The 15,439-nt window shown below is 45.3% G+C and overlaps 1 protein-coding gene across 1 annotated transcript; it reads left to right on the forward strand.

Annotated features, from left to right (window-relative positions):
- Positions 1-292: 292 nt before the first annotated feature.
- On the forward strand, positions 293-12,730 carry KIAA1024 (KIAA1024 ortholog). The gene is made up of 3 exons (XM_025390812.1): positions 293-2,590; positions 7,302-7,556; positions 12,533-12,730. Exons 1-3 carry the CDS (start codon positions 293-295, stop codon positions 12,728-12,730), a joined length of 2,751 nt encoding a protein of 916 aa, XP_025246597.1.
- The last annotated feature ends 2,709 nt before the right edge of the window (positions 12,731-15,439 follow it).

Below are 15,439 nucleotides of genomic sequence, written 5' to 3' on the forward strand. Positions count from 1 at the left end.
AAGTGCCATCATAGTGAACACCTTTAAGCATAATTGTTATCATTAATCATTAAGGTAGGTTCCCAGGAAGGAAATTACTAAATCGAATGTTATGAATATTTTTACTGTCCTTACTACATTTTTAATCATTAAAATGTTTTTCTTTGTATTTCTCTATACGGTTTATAAGAAGCTTGACTTCAAACTTCACTGGTGTTTATAATCCTCTTTTCCTCCTCTCTTTCTCAATATTGCCACCACAGAACTGACCTGAAGTTTCAGTGTAGTCAGCGAGCTTTTCAAGTAATAAATCATGGAGACCAGTCAGGAAACTTCCCTCTTCTTGGTGAAGATCTTGGAGGAACTGGACAGCAAGCAAAATACCGTTTCTTATCAGGACCTGTGCAAATCTCTCTGTGCCCGGTTCGATCTGTCGCAGCTTGCCAAACTGAGAAGCGTGCTCTTCTACACGGCTTGTCTCGATCCCAGTTTTCCAGCCACTCTATTCAAAGACAAGATGAAATGCACTGTGAATAACCAGCAATCAAAGAAAATCATGGTGGCAGCAGATATTGTGACGATATTTAATCTGATCCAAATGAATGGTGGGGCAGCCAAGGAGAAGCTGCCTACGGGTCGCCAGAAGGTGCGCAAGAAGGAGGCGTCCTTTGAATCATGCAGGTCGGATACAGAGATCTGCAATGCAGCCGAGTGTGAGCCCCTGAACTGTGAGCTGAGTGAGAGGTCTTTCAGCCGGGGCTACCCCACCAGGCAGTCGTCCAAGTGCCGGAAGATGGACTGCAAGGACTGCCCGCAGTTTGTCCCTGCCTCTGAGCCTAATTTCCTGTTGGGAGTTAGCAAAGAGGTGAAAAACCGTGCTGCTTCCCTGGACAGGCTGCAGGCCCTGGCCCCGTACTCTGTGACCAGCCCTCAGCCCTGTGAGATGCAGAGGACCTACTTCCCCATGAACATAGAAAATGAGTCCATTTCAGACCAGGACTCGCTGCCCATCAACCAGAGCATCAAGGAGACCTTCATTTCCAATGACGAGCCATTTGTGGTTCAGTCCTGTGTCCAGAAAAGGAATATCTTTAAAGAGGATTTTCACAATTTGATGGCGGTGTCCCCCAGTTTGGTTGGCCCCGTCAGCAAAGCAGAGAATGAGCACGGGGAGCCCCAGAGCCGAAAGGAGCCCCACAAGCCACCCTTCTTCAACCACAGCTTTGAAATGCCCTATAACAGCCAGTACCTGAATCCGGTGTATTCCCCGGTTCCTGACAAAAGGCGAGCAAAGCATGAAAGCTTAGATGACCTTCAAGCCTCTACGTATTTTGGGCCCACTCCAGTGATGGGAACCCAAGAAGCCAGGCGCTGTCCAGGGAGGCCCAACAAGCAGACTCCCTGGCCAGCCAAAAGCTGGAGCCTAAACACGGAGGAAGTTCCTGACTTTGAACGGTCCTTTTTCAATAGAAATCCCTCTGAGGAGAGGCTACGCTATCCAAATGCCAGTAGCCAGACTCCCAATTTCCCAGCCCCAGACAGGCGCCCGACTTACCTCCCGCCAAAGGATCAACAGCCAATTCTCCCCATTGCTTATGCGGCAAAACCAAACGGGCTCAAATCTAAAGAGGTCTCCTCCCCTGTTGACTTGGAGAAGCATGAACCAGTCAAAAAGTTTAAAGACAAGAGCATTAACTGTTCCAGTGGGCAGCTCAGCTCAGATACCAGTAGCGTGGGCACCCAGACTGAGCACGTGCTGGAGCCCAAGAAATGCAGAGACCTGTGCACCTCCAGTCAGGGCAAGTACAGTGACAGGCACACCATGAAGCACTCAGACGATGACTCAGAAATTGTCAGCGACGACATCAGTGACATTTTCCGATTTCTTGATGACATGAGCATCAGTGGCTCCACAGGAGTGATACAGTCGTCCTGCTACAACAGCACAGGGTCCTTGTCTCAGCTCCATAAGTCAGACTGCGATAGTTCCCCCGAGCACAACTTAACCAAAATTGCCAATGGGGTCCCCAGCAGCAAGGGAGACAAGGGCAACCGGCCTGAAAACACCCACCATTCGGAAGAAGAACTGAAGACCAGTGTGTGCAAACTGGTGCTCAGGATCGGCGAAATTGAACGGAAGCTGGAATCCCTGTCGGGTGTCCGTGAGGAAATCTCCCAGGTCTTGGGCAAACTAAATAAATTGGACCAGAAAATGCAACAGCCTGAGAAGGTGAGTGTGCAGATAGATCTGAACTCCTTGACGAGCGAGGTTCCGTCTGATGACAGTGCCTCTCCCCGGATGTTCCGTGCACACAGTGGCTCCCATGGACCAAAACTGGAGAACAACCCCGACTGGTGCTGCTCTGATGCTAGTGGGAGCAACAGCGAGAGCCTGCGGGTCAAGGCCTTAAAAAAAAGCCTCTTCACCAGGCCATCCTCTAGATCCCTAACAGAGGAGAACAGTGCCACGGAGTCCAAAATCGCCAGCATCTCCAACTCGCCCAGAGACTGGCGCACCATCACTTACACCAACCGTGTGGGCCTCAATGAGGAGGAGATAAAAGACACAGGCCCAGGAGATAATAAAGACTGGCATCGGAAATCTAAAGAGGTAATTTAAATTTAAGTTCACAAAATCAGGCACCAGCTTCATCATAGCCCTGGCACATTTCAAAGCCTTGAACATGGCATTAAACAGGCAAGAGGCCTGTCCTCTGTGTGCCAATTATCCTTCCAGGTTTGGCAGGCTTTTCACATTGGAATAGAGAGGACAACATAGGCAGGTTGTGTGTTCCGCCAAGTTGTCCGTCAGCTAGGAGGAGCACATGCTGTGATGGTGCCAACAGCAGAACGTAGGGTTGGGATTCATGGGACAGGTGGTGTGAGAACAGATTTTCATAGAATGGGGAATGTGTCAGCCCAGGCAAGCATCACCAAGGGTATCTTCCTGTCATTTCTGAAATAGCAGGATGCAGGTCAGGTACATGAGGGAAAATGCTGAAAAGGGTGCTAGCTGATACCTCCCTTTCATGGACTTCATTGCATGTGTGATGTTCCTTTTTAAGCATGAGGGTTTTTTTCATTATAAAATAAATTGATGGTTAGGAAGTAAAATGATAACTAGGATCATGAGGTCAGGAGTTCGAGACCAGCCTGGCCAATATGTTGAAACCCCATCTCTACTAAAAATGTAAAAAGTTAGCTGGGTGTGGTGACACGAGCCTGTAGTCCCAGCTAGTCAGGAGGCCAAGGCAGGAGAATTGCTTGAACCCAGGAGGCGGAGGTTGCAGTGAGCCGAGATCACGCACTGCACTCCAGCCTGGGCAACGGAGCGAGACTCTGTCTCAAAAAAAGACAGCAATGCTTAATCTGGTGTCTTCCTTTCCTTTTTAGTTTTTTTTCTCTACACTGTTGCTTGTTGGAGGCTGTTTCACATAAGTTCAGTTATTTTGCATGTTTATAGCAGACTTCACTTCCTCAGTCCTAGAATCATTGTGTACACATATACTTGAATCCTTTCTTTCTCTCACCCCCTGCAGTAAGGATGATTTGTTTCTGTGGGACCTGTGGCCGATCCTGTTCATTCTAACTGGGTTATAGTGACCCCTTTCTGGCCAAGGTGGTACAACTTCAGTGTGTTGATTGTCTCCATTCTATGTCCTGCTTCTAGAAGGTCAGTGGACAGACAAGTCCCTGCTCCTGAGGTCTCCAAGGTCTGTGTTGTCAGAGAGTGACAGTGGTGTGGGCTACAGACATTCAAAGCCAGGGAGGAGGCTGAGCTCCTTAAATGGTGCTGAGAAGGAAAAGCTTGGAAAACTGGGTTTTAAGGAAATTTTCAGGGTCCAAAGAGGGGAGGGAGTAGAAGAAGTCTTTTTTTTTTTCTGATTTTAAAGACACCTCTGGTGTCTGCTGATTACCACTCTGCCCTTATGGAGCGGCTTACCACGTTTGGTGCTGGAGAGGATCCAGAATTTGGTTTGTGCTGCCATGCTGGGCACAAGACACCCAGATCCAGTCCTCTGCTCGGGGTCTATTGTCACTGTCTCTTAGCTGCCAGGGTCTGGCCAGGTTTCTGGTGCTTTGGGTTTCAGATATCATTGAACAGTGGCCATTTAGAGAACTCAAATGGTTAGGTGCTTCTGTAGAAATATCAGGTTAAACTGAACTAGCCATGCCTCCCACCTATCAAATGTCAAAGCTTCACAAAGCCAGCAGGAATGAGCAGTCACAAGCTTGAGTCAGATCCGCTCGATAGGCCTAACACAAAGTTGCTAATGCTGGGGATGCATTCTCTTTATTTTGTCCCCTTCTGCAACCTCATTTCTCCTTCCTGGCTTGTGGCTCTCACCAACTTTGAGGTGGTGATTCCCATGGTAGTGACCAGACCCAGCCCGCCTTTGGAGCTTTGGTTGCATATGTCAAACTGCTAAAGGCCAGTTTCCCTAAATATCTTGTCTACATGTCAAAATCTACAGTTCCCAAAGCAGGCTTTTCTGTTCCTTTAAAACCAGTGTTCCCTCTCACTATTTCTATTCTGGGAGAGGTGAGGATGGGGTCAGCATTGTAGCAATCCTCCAAACTGAAGAAGCCCCTTTGGTCCCTCTTCTTGGGCTCACTGTGTCCAGCATAGCTACCAGACCCTATGGATTTGTGTTCTGTCATGTCTCCTGCAACTCTGCCTTCTTTTCCATTTACACTTCTACCTTGAGTCAAGGCTCTTCCCCTACTGGGGATGCTTGGGCACATTCTCCACCTTCCATCTCATCTCATGGGCCACTGCTGCATTCACTTTCCTAAAATGCCACTCTCTGTGGTTGCGCAGGGTCCCCTATTCCCCACTCTTCTCTGACTCTCCTTTGCCTCCGCAAAGAGTTGCAAACTTCTTAGTCAGGCCTTCACAACCCTGTGAATTTCATGTACCTTTCCTCAACCAGAAGGCTCTGTTATACCTTGACTGGACCCTGCTCTACCTTGATGAGTTTTCCTGTTTTTCCTCAAAATAACCATGCTCATTCATTTGGTCACCGATTCAGTAAACACTAATTGAGCACCTATGATGGCCAGGTCCTATTTCACTGTCAAATTTTTCTTCACATGAATCCTCCACCAAGACTCTCTGGTCCACCTCCCCCGTACTGATCTAAGTCCTATGTTCCCCTCAAGGCCCCTTACTTCATAAGTCTCTGTAAGCTTTCCTAGGGCTTATTGCTGGTCTCCAGCCCTTACTCCTGTTTGTTCAGACATAGTGGATGCAAACTTTTTTTTTGAAAATATGTATTATGTATATGTATTGACTGCCCAGTAAGAACACAAACTCAGTGATACAAACAGGCATGGGCAGCAATGAAACTTTCCATCTTAGAAGTGAAAACAGTTTCAAATCCTGGCTCTGCCTCTTACCAGCTGTCTGACGTTGGGTCAGTCTCTTAACCTTTCTGACCTGAGTTTCCACATCCATACTAGGGCCAATAATATTTACAACCTCAGAATTTTAATGAGAAGATGAAATGAAGACAATGCATGTTTAGCCCTGAGCAGAGTGGTGGACACATAGCCCTTGGTTAGTGTCAATTATGCCTGCAGTGGCTGCCATTGTAGTTATATTATCACCATCTACCCTTCCTCCCAGCTTGGTGCAGACTCTGCATGTAATAGGAGCTCTCTGAGTGTTGGGTGGTGGTGATGAGCAAAAACTGGTGAAGTCTCTTAGAAGATACTTGGCTTTGATGAGTTAGAAAATAAGAAGGAACCTCATTTTCTTGTGTGGGTTTATCCTGTGTTCTCTGTGTCAGTGTCAGCAGTCTTGATGGTCTGGAATAGCCAAATGTTATGCTCTATTTGGGTAAAAGTCAATGGGTTGGGTTTGCTGGTAGGTGGAGATGTGTTTCCAGTCCCCATGCAGGTGTAGGATGCACACACTCACACACGTACACATATACACCACGTGTGCTTCCAACCCCTATGCAAATGTATGACCCACACACTCACACACATACACACATACACCACGTGTGCTTCCAGCCCCTATGCAAGCGTATGATCCACACGCTCACACACATACACACATACACCACGTGTGCTTCCAGCCCCTATGTAATCATATGATCCACACACTCACACATATACACACATACACCACATGTGCTTCCAGCCCCTATGCAAGTGTATAAGCCACACATTCACACACATACACCACATGTGCCCACCACATTCTTGCACATCAACTCTCATCGCATCACACCTAAACATTCTCCTTCTCTTCCTTCTGTACACACACCTTGACTCACATTCTTCTTTTTTCCTTTTTCTCTTGCTATTACTGAGATACACAACTTCTTTGCTCTCTGTTCTGTATACATGACTACATATAATTGGCTTCTAACCCTTTGATGAATATTCATGGAGTGTCTTCTACTTGGTGGTATCATCTTGCTGGAGAAAGGGATTAAAAGGTGAACAAAATGATCCCTTGCCTTCAAGGAACTCATAGTTTAGCAGAGGAGCCAGATGGGCAAACAGGTGGTTATAGTTCAAAGGCACAAATGCTGGCCAAGGGTCTGGACATAGTCCTAAAAGGTCACAGAAATGAGCACTGACCCAGTCTTAGGACAGGTATACTGAGAGCAGAAACCTTTGGGTTGCATTCAATGACTCAGAATATAAACTATTGCCACCTGTTTTAGGCACCTTCCTACTTCCACACTGCTGCCCAGACTGCTCTCTTATTCTGAAGGCCGTATTCCTTCTGACAGGGGCCCATCTGCTGCCTGGGAAAATCAGTAGAGGCTCTCAACACGTGCTTTCTGACTCAGTTTCTTCCTTCCAAAGAAGCAGTGTAGCATCAGGGTTTTCAGCGAGTTCCTTGAGGAAAGGACTTTTACTCATCTGTACCCCATGCAAAACGGTAAAAGAAAGAGGGGGCATTAATATCAGTGGTTAAAGACTCTCTAAAGCCAGATGATCAGGTTTAAATCCTAGCTCCACCCCTTACTAGCTGTGTGCCTGGGGCAAGTTACTGAGTCTGGGCTCTGTTTTCCTACCTGTACAATGGGGATTCACAGTGGTAGTGATGGCATAAAGATTCCATTAAATAACCTTTTTCTGGCACAGAAATGTTAGTTTATATTAGTAACATTATGATCATAAGCTTTTCCTAGAGAATTTCCCCCAACATGGCTATGTTTTCACACTTTCGATTTGCTTGGAAGTAACTGCACTTTGCTACCTGGATGTCTACAGGAAAGCTGCTGGCTGCTCAATTGCACTGTGAAATCCCAGGGCATCTTTGCCACTTGTCTGGACTTCTTTGTGCCCCTCTGCAGGCAGACAGGCAGTACGACATTCCCCCACAGCACCGACTGCCCAAGCAGCCCAAAGACGGCTTCCTGGTGGAGCAGGTGTTCAGCCCTCACCCCTACCCTGCCTCCCTCAAGGCCCACATGAAGAGCAACCCACTGTACACAGACATGCGGCTGACTGAGTTGGCCGAGGTGAAGAGGGGCCAACCTTCTTGGACCATTGAGGAGTATGCACGGAATGCGAGTGACAAGGGCAAGCTGACAGCCCTGGACCTGCAGGTGAGCCTCTCACTGTCCCTGGGTTGGGGGAAGCCCAGCTGTGCCCGGGCAAATGCAGGAATGGATCACGGACGGCTTAGACCAACCAGCCCACTTCCACACCCTCCAACTCCCTGGGACCCCAACATGGAATTCAGAACTTTAATAAATCATAGAGCAGAAGAGACTTTTAACAAGGGGATCATTGTTTTGCTTATTTGTAAACATTTAGCGGTAGGAATGCTTGATTTATTTATGTATTTTTTATCGGCCATCTGATTTGCTAACGATGCATTTACAACTCTGTACCAAGTGCAGATTCTAATATTTGCTCACAAGACCTGAGCCAAACTGTTTAATGAAATACAAGCTGATTTCTCCTTCCATATGTAGCACGTGGGATAAGCATATTTGTGGGAGCCAAGCTATGGATTATGTTTCCATACGGAGCAGCCCCAGGTAAGAGCCATCCCCGGAAGCTCTATGAATGCAGTTGTGGCTGGAGGGCATGTTTTTTGTTCACCCACAGGCAGGGCTGGGTTTTGGCCACACTTTTATTTTGGTGGGCAACTCTGCCTGGTTCCATTCACACTGGGTTGATCTGTGTCTCCAGATCACCACAGGAGCAAAGGAAGCACCCTGTCCCCACCTGTGCACTTAGCTTTGTAGGCAGCCAGGCCATAGCACCAGGGGTGCCCGTTCCGCCCAGGCCCCGGAATGACCATGCACGTGAAGCACAGTTGGTGAGAGCTGCCTGTGGAGATCAGTATGGCAAGGCTTCCCTGAAGTGGCCTTGCTCTAGAACAAAGAGGGCTGTGGGAGGTGCAGTGTGGTGGAGAGAAAAGACCACATTCTGGCAGCACTGGGTTTTCATCCCGGACTCCTTCGCTGTGTGGCCGGAAGCATTCACTCCATCTGACTGAGGTTCAGCCCCTCCACCTGTTAAATGGACATAATAATATCAAGCTTGTGAGTCACTGTAAGAATTTAAAATAATATATTTAAAGTACCTGGCATCAAGTAGGCACTGAAAAAGAAGGCCCTTGGGGGCTGGTCAATGACGCTGAAATCAATCAACTTTGCATAGTGCTTTCTACAGTCTCTCAGTCCCAGGCACAGTGGCCTATGAGGCAGGAATTGTTATGACCATCTTCAGTTTACAGATGAGGAAATCGAGGACCCGGGAAGCTCAATAATTTGCCCCAGGTCAGACCAGTCTAAATTCATACTGGACCATCTGGCAATAAGTCTCATGTTCTTTCTCTTCTACAACTTCCTTGCCATTTCATTTTGCTATTGTTAAGAGTTTAGTGGAGTTTTATGTTGTTTAAAAAAAAAATGATTGCAATGACATTTGTTTGTCTTGGGCCCTAAATGACAGCAATTATGGGAAGGGGCAACTCTGGCCAGACCCTGACAGTGAGTGTTGTGGGGGCATCAGGAGCAACCCTGAGCCCGTCCTCACCCCTCTTACCTCATGCATTTTACATTCCCACTTGTACTGCACACCCCTTGACCCTTCAGGTCAATCCCTCTTCTGTCAACTTCCTGTGGCCAAGGAGGCTAGAGAGGGATTTGATTCTCCCTCCAGTGGGTCCCTGTGCAGCTCTGCTATGGGCGTCATACCTCGATCTGTGGGAATTAGAATACCAAGAGCAGCTGGGGGTCAGAAAGGACCTGGAGGTGTGAATGGCTCAAGCAACAGAATAATCAATATTTCACCAGTATCACTGGATGACCTTGAAAGAGTTCGATTAATTAGGTGAGTCATAGACTGAGAAACATCTTTGCAAAGCTTGCAGGGAGGGAGCTGGAAGATTTCCCCCCTACAGATATGTGAGCTTTTAGTGTACCAATGTTTATAAGCATGAAGATAAAATTATAAAAATTAAAAACAGATATTTGGGTTATAGAGCTTTAGGTGACATTACTTAAAAGTGCAAAGGAGAGAGTATCCAGTTGCATAAAATATGAGGAAGTAGGGAGTTCAATAGCTGTATGAGGGTATTTACAGCAAAAAAGAGCCAACCTTGAGAGCTTGGTGAAGGCAGCAAGTACCACCTTTTTTCTTTTCATCTCTTTGCAGAGACTCGGGTACAGTCTTAGGGCAGTGTTGGTGTCTGGACAATCTTCCCGGAGTTCCTTTGTGTTGAGATGTACATTCGCCATCAGTGGTTCCCACTTGAGGGCATAGGCAAAGGTGCAAACCTTTTTCTTCTTTCCAGTGTTTGCCAGGGTTAATTAATAACTGCATACATTCGCCTGTGTCCCTTGAAACCTCAGTATTACCTCTCTTCTACTTGATGCGATTACAGCTTACAGTTATTGAAAAAACTAATTAAAAATAGTTTATTCCACACACTGAATCCCAGCCCATAATAGTGTATATAGCTATGAAAGGAAACCAATTTCCTTCTGTCTGAGCCGGAGGGACTAAAGCACAAAATCTGATGTGTTATTTACACACTGTTTGGCTCCTGGGCCAGCCCTAGGATCACTGAGAAGAAGAGCAGGTTGTTTTACCCATAGTGTGCTGAGCCTGACTTCCAGGTGCCAGGGTATGGAGGGCTGCTGGTCTGACCCTCCACCAGCTCCCAGCCTTTAGGGGCACATTACCCACTTCTGCAGACCAGTCTTCCAGCAAAATATGCCCATCTTGGGTCCATCTCTCCTTTCTTTAGTGTCTATTAAATTGCTGAAGGGCTTTCATGTTTTCATGCCAAGGAGAACAGACTGGTCCCAAGGGCCTGTGGCAGGCAGAGCTTTGGCGGCTCAAGCAGGAGGAGGAGGCGGTGCAACAGTCGGGGCTTGGCAGCAGTGGAACTGCTCCGGGAAGCTCAGGGAAGAGGCTCCTGGGGTTCTAGCAGAGGATGCTGTAGCAGGAGTTTCTTGCAAAGGCTGAAGAGTTGGACAGAGCACCCTGTACAATAAGGACTTTTCCCACATTGAGAGTGTCTTGGTTTCTATTTTGGGTGCCCTGAGTGTCCAGGACCACCTTCCAGCCTTCCACGTAACTTGAGAGATTAAATAGCAGTCTCTCAACATTATGCCTTGGTGAGGGAAGGGACCAGGAAGATTTTCTGTGATGCCTAGATCCCCTTCTCTTTCCATTGTACAGTGTTGTATAGCATGTCTTAGAAAGGAGCTGGCAAACTTTCTCTGTAAAGGACAGATAGTAAACCCTTTAGGCCTTGTGGGCCTTATAATCTCTCACAACTGCTCAACTCGGCCATTGTAGCACGAAAACAGCTATAGACAATTTGGAAACAAATAGGAGTGGTTGTGTTTCCATAAATCTTTATTTTTGGACACTGAGATTTGCATTTCATGTAATTTTCACATGTCATAAAATATTATTCTTTTGATTTTTTTTCAACCATTTAAAAATGGAAAAAAATCACTCTTAGTTCAAGGGTTGTAAAAAGACAGGTGGCAGGTGAGATACGGCCTGCAGGCCACAGTGTGCCTAGCTGTGTGCTAGATGACTGTGAGCAACAGGTAGATAATCAAGCCTAGGGGGGCAGGGCCTGCGGGTTGTCAGTGTCCTGGCAGCAGGCAGGTGGCGTGCTCAAAGGGGTAGTTAAGGAGGGGACTCTTTACAATAGCTGGTGAAGCACCCAGAGACCAGCACCAGTAGGAAGCTGTTGCCATCCTTGGATCTGAAGGGCCAAGGGAAAGGGGCTGTTTCTGAAACTCACTGAGACCCACAGCTCTGATAGCAGGTGTCCAATAGGAGCTGGGCCACTGACAAACTGCAGCCCAGCCAGGAGGGAGCTGGGGGAATAAATACCTCAATCTCTCTTTCTTCTTGTCTTCATTGGTTGAAACCCCATGGGAGCTTGAAGGCAGGGGAGTCCCCATGATGTGTCCATGTAGTTTATATTCCTAGGGGCACAGAGCAAGATGGAAAAAAAACAGAATGAATCTAGAAGGTCAGGCAGAGAATTACTAGCATGTATTAGAATCATCACTGTTCCATCAATAAATGGTACAACTGAGTTTTTTAAAACTTTGAAAGGTTTGGTTTTTGGGCCTGTGTTTGTATACGTGTATGAATAATTTTTAATGTGCCCATGTTTATGAGCATACAGCAATCTAAGAAAATCTTCAAAATAGATATTTTGTTTGCATTTCAAAGACTTAAATGGCCTCACTTGGAATTGCAATGTGTTGTTGCTTTTATGTGACACTCATATTATTAAATGCTTGCCATAAAATGAGAACACTGCCTTTCTTCATGGAAATAGATTTTAACTGTCAACGTGGAATAGGATTCACAGGCAATACAGGTTAAATATGGTATTTCTCCTGATGACAGTTGATTAATCTTGGGGAGATCAGCGGACAGATGTCAGTGGGGGCTCTCTCTTTGGGGAAGCTGCACCAAGTCTGGATCCATTGCCACGGCAGGTCTAGGGTGGGAACAGTCTGCTATGGGGTCGGTAGGCCTTGACTTTGAGCAGTGGCATGACCTGCTCAGATAAATGGTTGAAGTTGAAATATTTTATATTTTGTTTGAACTGCTCATCTTGGAGATTCCTTTGATTTTTCAGTAGAAGCTTTTCAGAATGCTATGATGGCCTTGTTTCAAGCAGATCTGTTCATAGAGCCTGTTGGAAGAAAGCATTTTTCAGTGACTTTCCTTGTTTCCCTTGCAGAGGGGCCCGCCTGTTCTTGGTTGCATGCCCTTGAAGTTTAGAGTCTTGCTCATCTCAGCCCCATTTTGCTTGCTTACAGATGAAAGACCCTTGGGTTTCTCTGTGTCAAAACCAACACGACATTTTTAGTGAGGGAGGGGCCCATGCAATCTGTGATATGTGGGATGAGCCTGTGGTAGCCTGCCTCAGGCAAGGGGCTGGTGGGGCAATGTTATGCAACACAGTCTCTAACTCCCAGCTGCAGACAACTTAAGTGCTTCAGGAGTGATGACTGTCAGGACGTCTTTGACCTGATTTCAAGTATTCACCGTATTTCTAACATCTTCTCTTCGCTTTTAGACACAAGAATCTTTAAACCCAAACAATTTAGAGTACTGGATGGAAGACATTTATACTCCAGGATACGATTCATTACTAAAACGTAAAGAAGCTGAATTCAGACGAGCCAAGGTCTGCAAGATAGCTGCTCTGATCGCTGCTGCGGCATGCACCGTCATCCTCGTGATTGTCGTGCCCATCTGCACAATGAAATCATGAGCTAAGAATGCAACCTTACGTACAGCTTATGACTATCGATGTTGTCGTCTGTATTTTAGAATCTTGCAGCAGTGAGACAACAATTTATTGAAACAGAGATGAAATCATGGAGGCATTTCTACAAATATTGAATGAAGGTGGTTTTCAGAAACTATACTAATTCTAGTGAGAAATCTACCTACCTGTTAGCTTTGACTCAATTACACTCTGATGCATTTTTAGAAGTGCGATATCTTTTCCTACCAAAAGAACATAATTGACTATCAATAAATACAAATTGAATATTCCAACCAAAAAAAAAAAGGAAGATTAATTGGGTTCTTTCCATTTTGATGATGTTTCATGGTAGGGAATAAGTTATACAGAAGATATTTAATACATGCCTCTTTAGAAGAAACTAAGGGAAGTAGCAACATAAGAAGAAAAGAGGGTGGGTTCTCTTTTCCATAAAGTTCTTAGACCATTGCTGGTGAAGTAATAGGGTGTGCATCCCTAAAGGGTATTACTTCTCTGTCGACTTTTATCAAGGGCTACTGACGTTTCATTCTTGCCCTTTTGTCATCAACAAGAGAGAATGTCTGCATCACTGCAGATCTTCATGGAAACATTCTGAACCTTCTTCCTTGGAGTTGCACTTGGAGTAAGAAGGAGCTGGACTACCAAGTCAGGCGTGGAATGAAGTATGCTCAGACTGCATGATGGGCCAAGGTATTCAGGCCAGGAGACCTTCCCATCCTCAATCCAAAGTGTAGGGGAGCTGCTTGCTAATGATGTAAGGTCAGTATTTGAAAATCATGGCCATTCCAAAGGATCCCCTGTTCTTGCTTTGGTGTGTGGCTGTATTCCTTGATTTTCTATCTCCTGGTGGTACCAGATGCTCTGCCTCTCATACATGAGTTGAAGAGTTTGGAACTTGTCCTTGTGCCTTGAAGAGTAGAGACAATGGCTAAACATTGACATTCTATCTGTAAACAATGGTTTTCATGCACTACTAATATCTGCCATTTTCAATGGCTTTAAAAAGATTTTGAAAGCTTGTTCAATAATAATAATAAAGGCACCGAGGTCTTCTCAGTTACCCCAACACCTACTCCAGAGTTTTGAATACTTGTCAGCAGTGCAAAAAATATTATCTATTTAACCACTTATCTATATGTCTATCTAAATACCTGATTTTCATTTATTGTCTTCTCTGTTAAATAACCTGAGAGCGAGGTTTCTTTAGTGTAAAAGAAGCTGTTGTAATTTCATCCAAATTTGATCTGTCTCCACCTGCTGAATGGTGCTTTGCCAATAATGGAACAGAAAGAATCCCTATCAGCATCTGATTCCAGTGTGTTGTTACAGGTTAAAGAAAAAAAGGATTGACAGAAACTAGCTACCTTATATATATATTTTTGATAACAAGGTGGGATACAAATAGATTTTGGTAGCAAGTGTAATCATTCTGTACGATATAATAAATTTCTAAAAGAGAGATTTGAAGCATCTCAAGTTTTAAAGCAATAGGAGTCTAGCATCCAATCTGAAAAATCCCAAATAATGCTTAGCTTGCTGTGTCTAATTCTGTTGTTCACCATTAAGGGGTAGACAGTTAATTTTATTATGTTAACAAGTGAGGGATGAATTTTTTCATCTGTAGTAAACCTTTATTTTTAGAAATCTTCATGTTCTCTATTTGTATTATCATGTTTATGTATGGATTTTCAATTTCAGTGACTGAAAACTTAAGCCTTAGTATGAAAAACTGAGGATTTATAATTGAAAATAAAAAAATATGTATATGTTACTATCTGTCATCAGAATTATACTCTTTGGTGCTCTGTTTTCAATGGGGCATATTACATAAGGTTGTTTCTTTCACCCCAAAGAGACTACTAGGTTACCACTCTGGGCATTGCCTTTCCACCTAACCCCTCAACCAGTAAGACTCTGTACCACATTCTAGCCCCACTATTCTCCTCTTTATCGCAGATTAAGTGTCAGAGCATCAGAGATAGTAGCTCCCAACCTCTTGCTCTGGATTTGCAGAAGAATGGAGATGTACTTACCCAGAATAAGAAAAATCTAGTCAAATCCACCCCAAATCTTCCATTTGACAGGTAGGACCATAGAGGCTGGACCAAACCACTTTTTCCACTGCCCTTGGCTGAATCTATTCCTAGTGGACCCCATCTGGGCATATCCCTAGCTACCTTGGGAGGGCATGACTATAAGTCACACTTCAGGCTTGAAAATGAAAGGATTCTGTAGAATATTCTTCTGTACTTTCCATAGCTGGAGAGGTAGTCAGAGAAATTCAGTCTTGCTCTGAGTCCAGAGTAGCTTTAAGGAGCTTTAAAATTCAACTCAACATTGTTGTTGAATAATGACAACATCTAGACCTGGTAATAATTCAGGAAATTGGACAATGGAGGCCAAAAGTAAGGTGGGTTTCTCTGGAAAGGGGTCATCCTCAGCCTGATAATACCGAATCTGATGTTGAGGTTATGAGTCATTACCATGGCTTGGAGCTACTGGATGCTTGGGGTCTTGGGATAGATAGAAGGTAAAGTTCACAGTTGGAGCCTTTCTTGCCATTGACCCCAAGCTCACCCCAGCCTTCCTTCCCTGACCCTGAGACTCACCCTATCTCCTCTATTCCCTCAGTTTGCAGACTGAGCAAGACAGAGTTTGGCTAGGAGGGAAACATCTATCCATCCCTCTGAT

This window comes from Theropithecus gelada, chromosome 7a (genome assembly GCF_003255815.1).
Source record: "Theropithecus gelada isolate Dixy chromosome 7a, Tgel_1.0, whole genome shotgun sequence".
Classification (NCBI taxonomy): Eukaryota; Metazoa; Chordata; class Mammalia; order Primates; family Cercopithecidae; genus Theropithecus; species Theropithecus gelada.

Excerpts from the sequence above, each read along its gene's own strand:
- KIAA1024 (XM_025390812.1), top strand. The coding sequence starts at position 293 with ATGGAGACCAGTCAGGAAACTTCCCTCTTCTTGGTGAAGATCTTGGAG. Across the intron at positions 2,591-7,301 it reads GGCATCGGAAATCTAAAGAG|GCAGACAGGCAGTACGACAT; the intron begins GTAATTTAAATT and ends GCCCCTCTGCAG. Across the intron at positions 7,557-12,532 it reads TGACAGCCCTGGACCTGCAG|ACACAAGAATCTTTAAACCC; the intron begins GTGAGCCTCTCA and ends CTTCGCTTTTAG.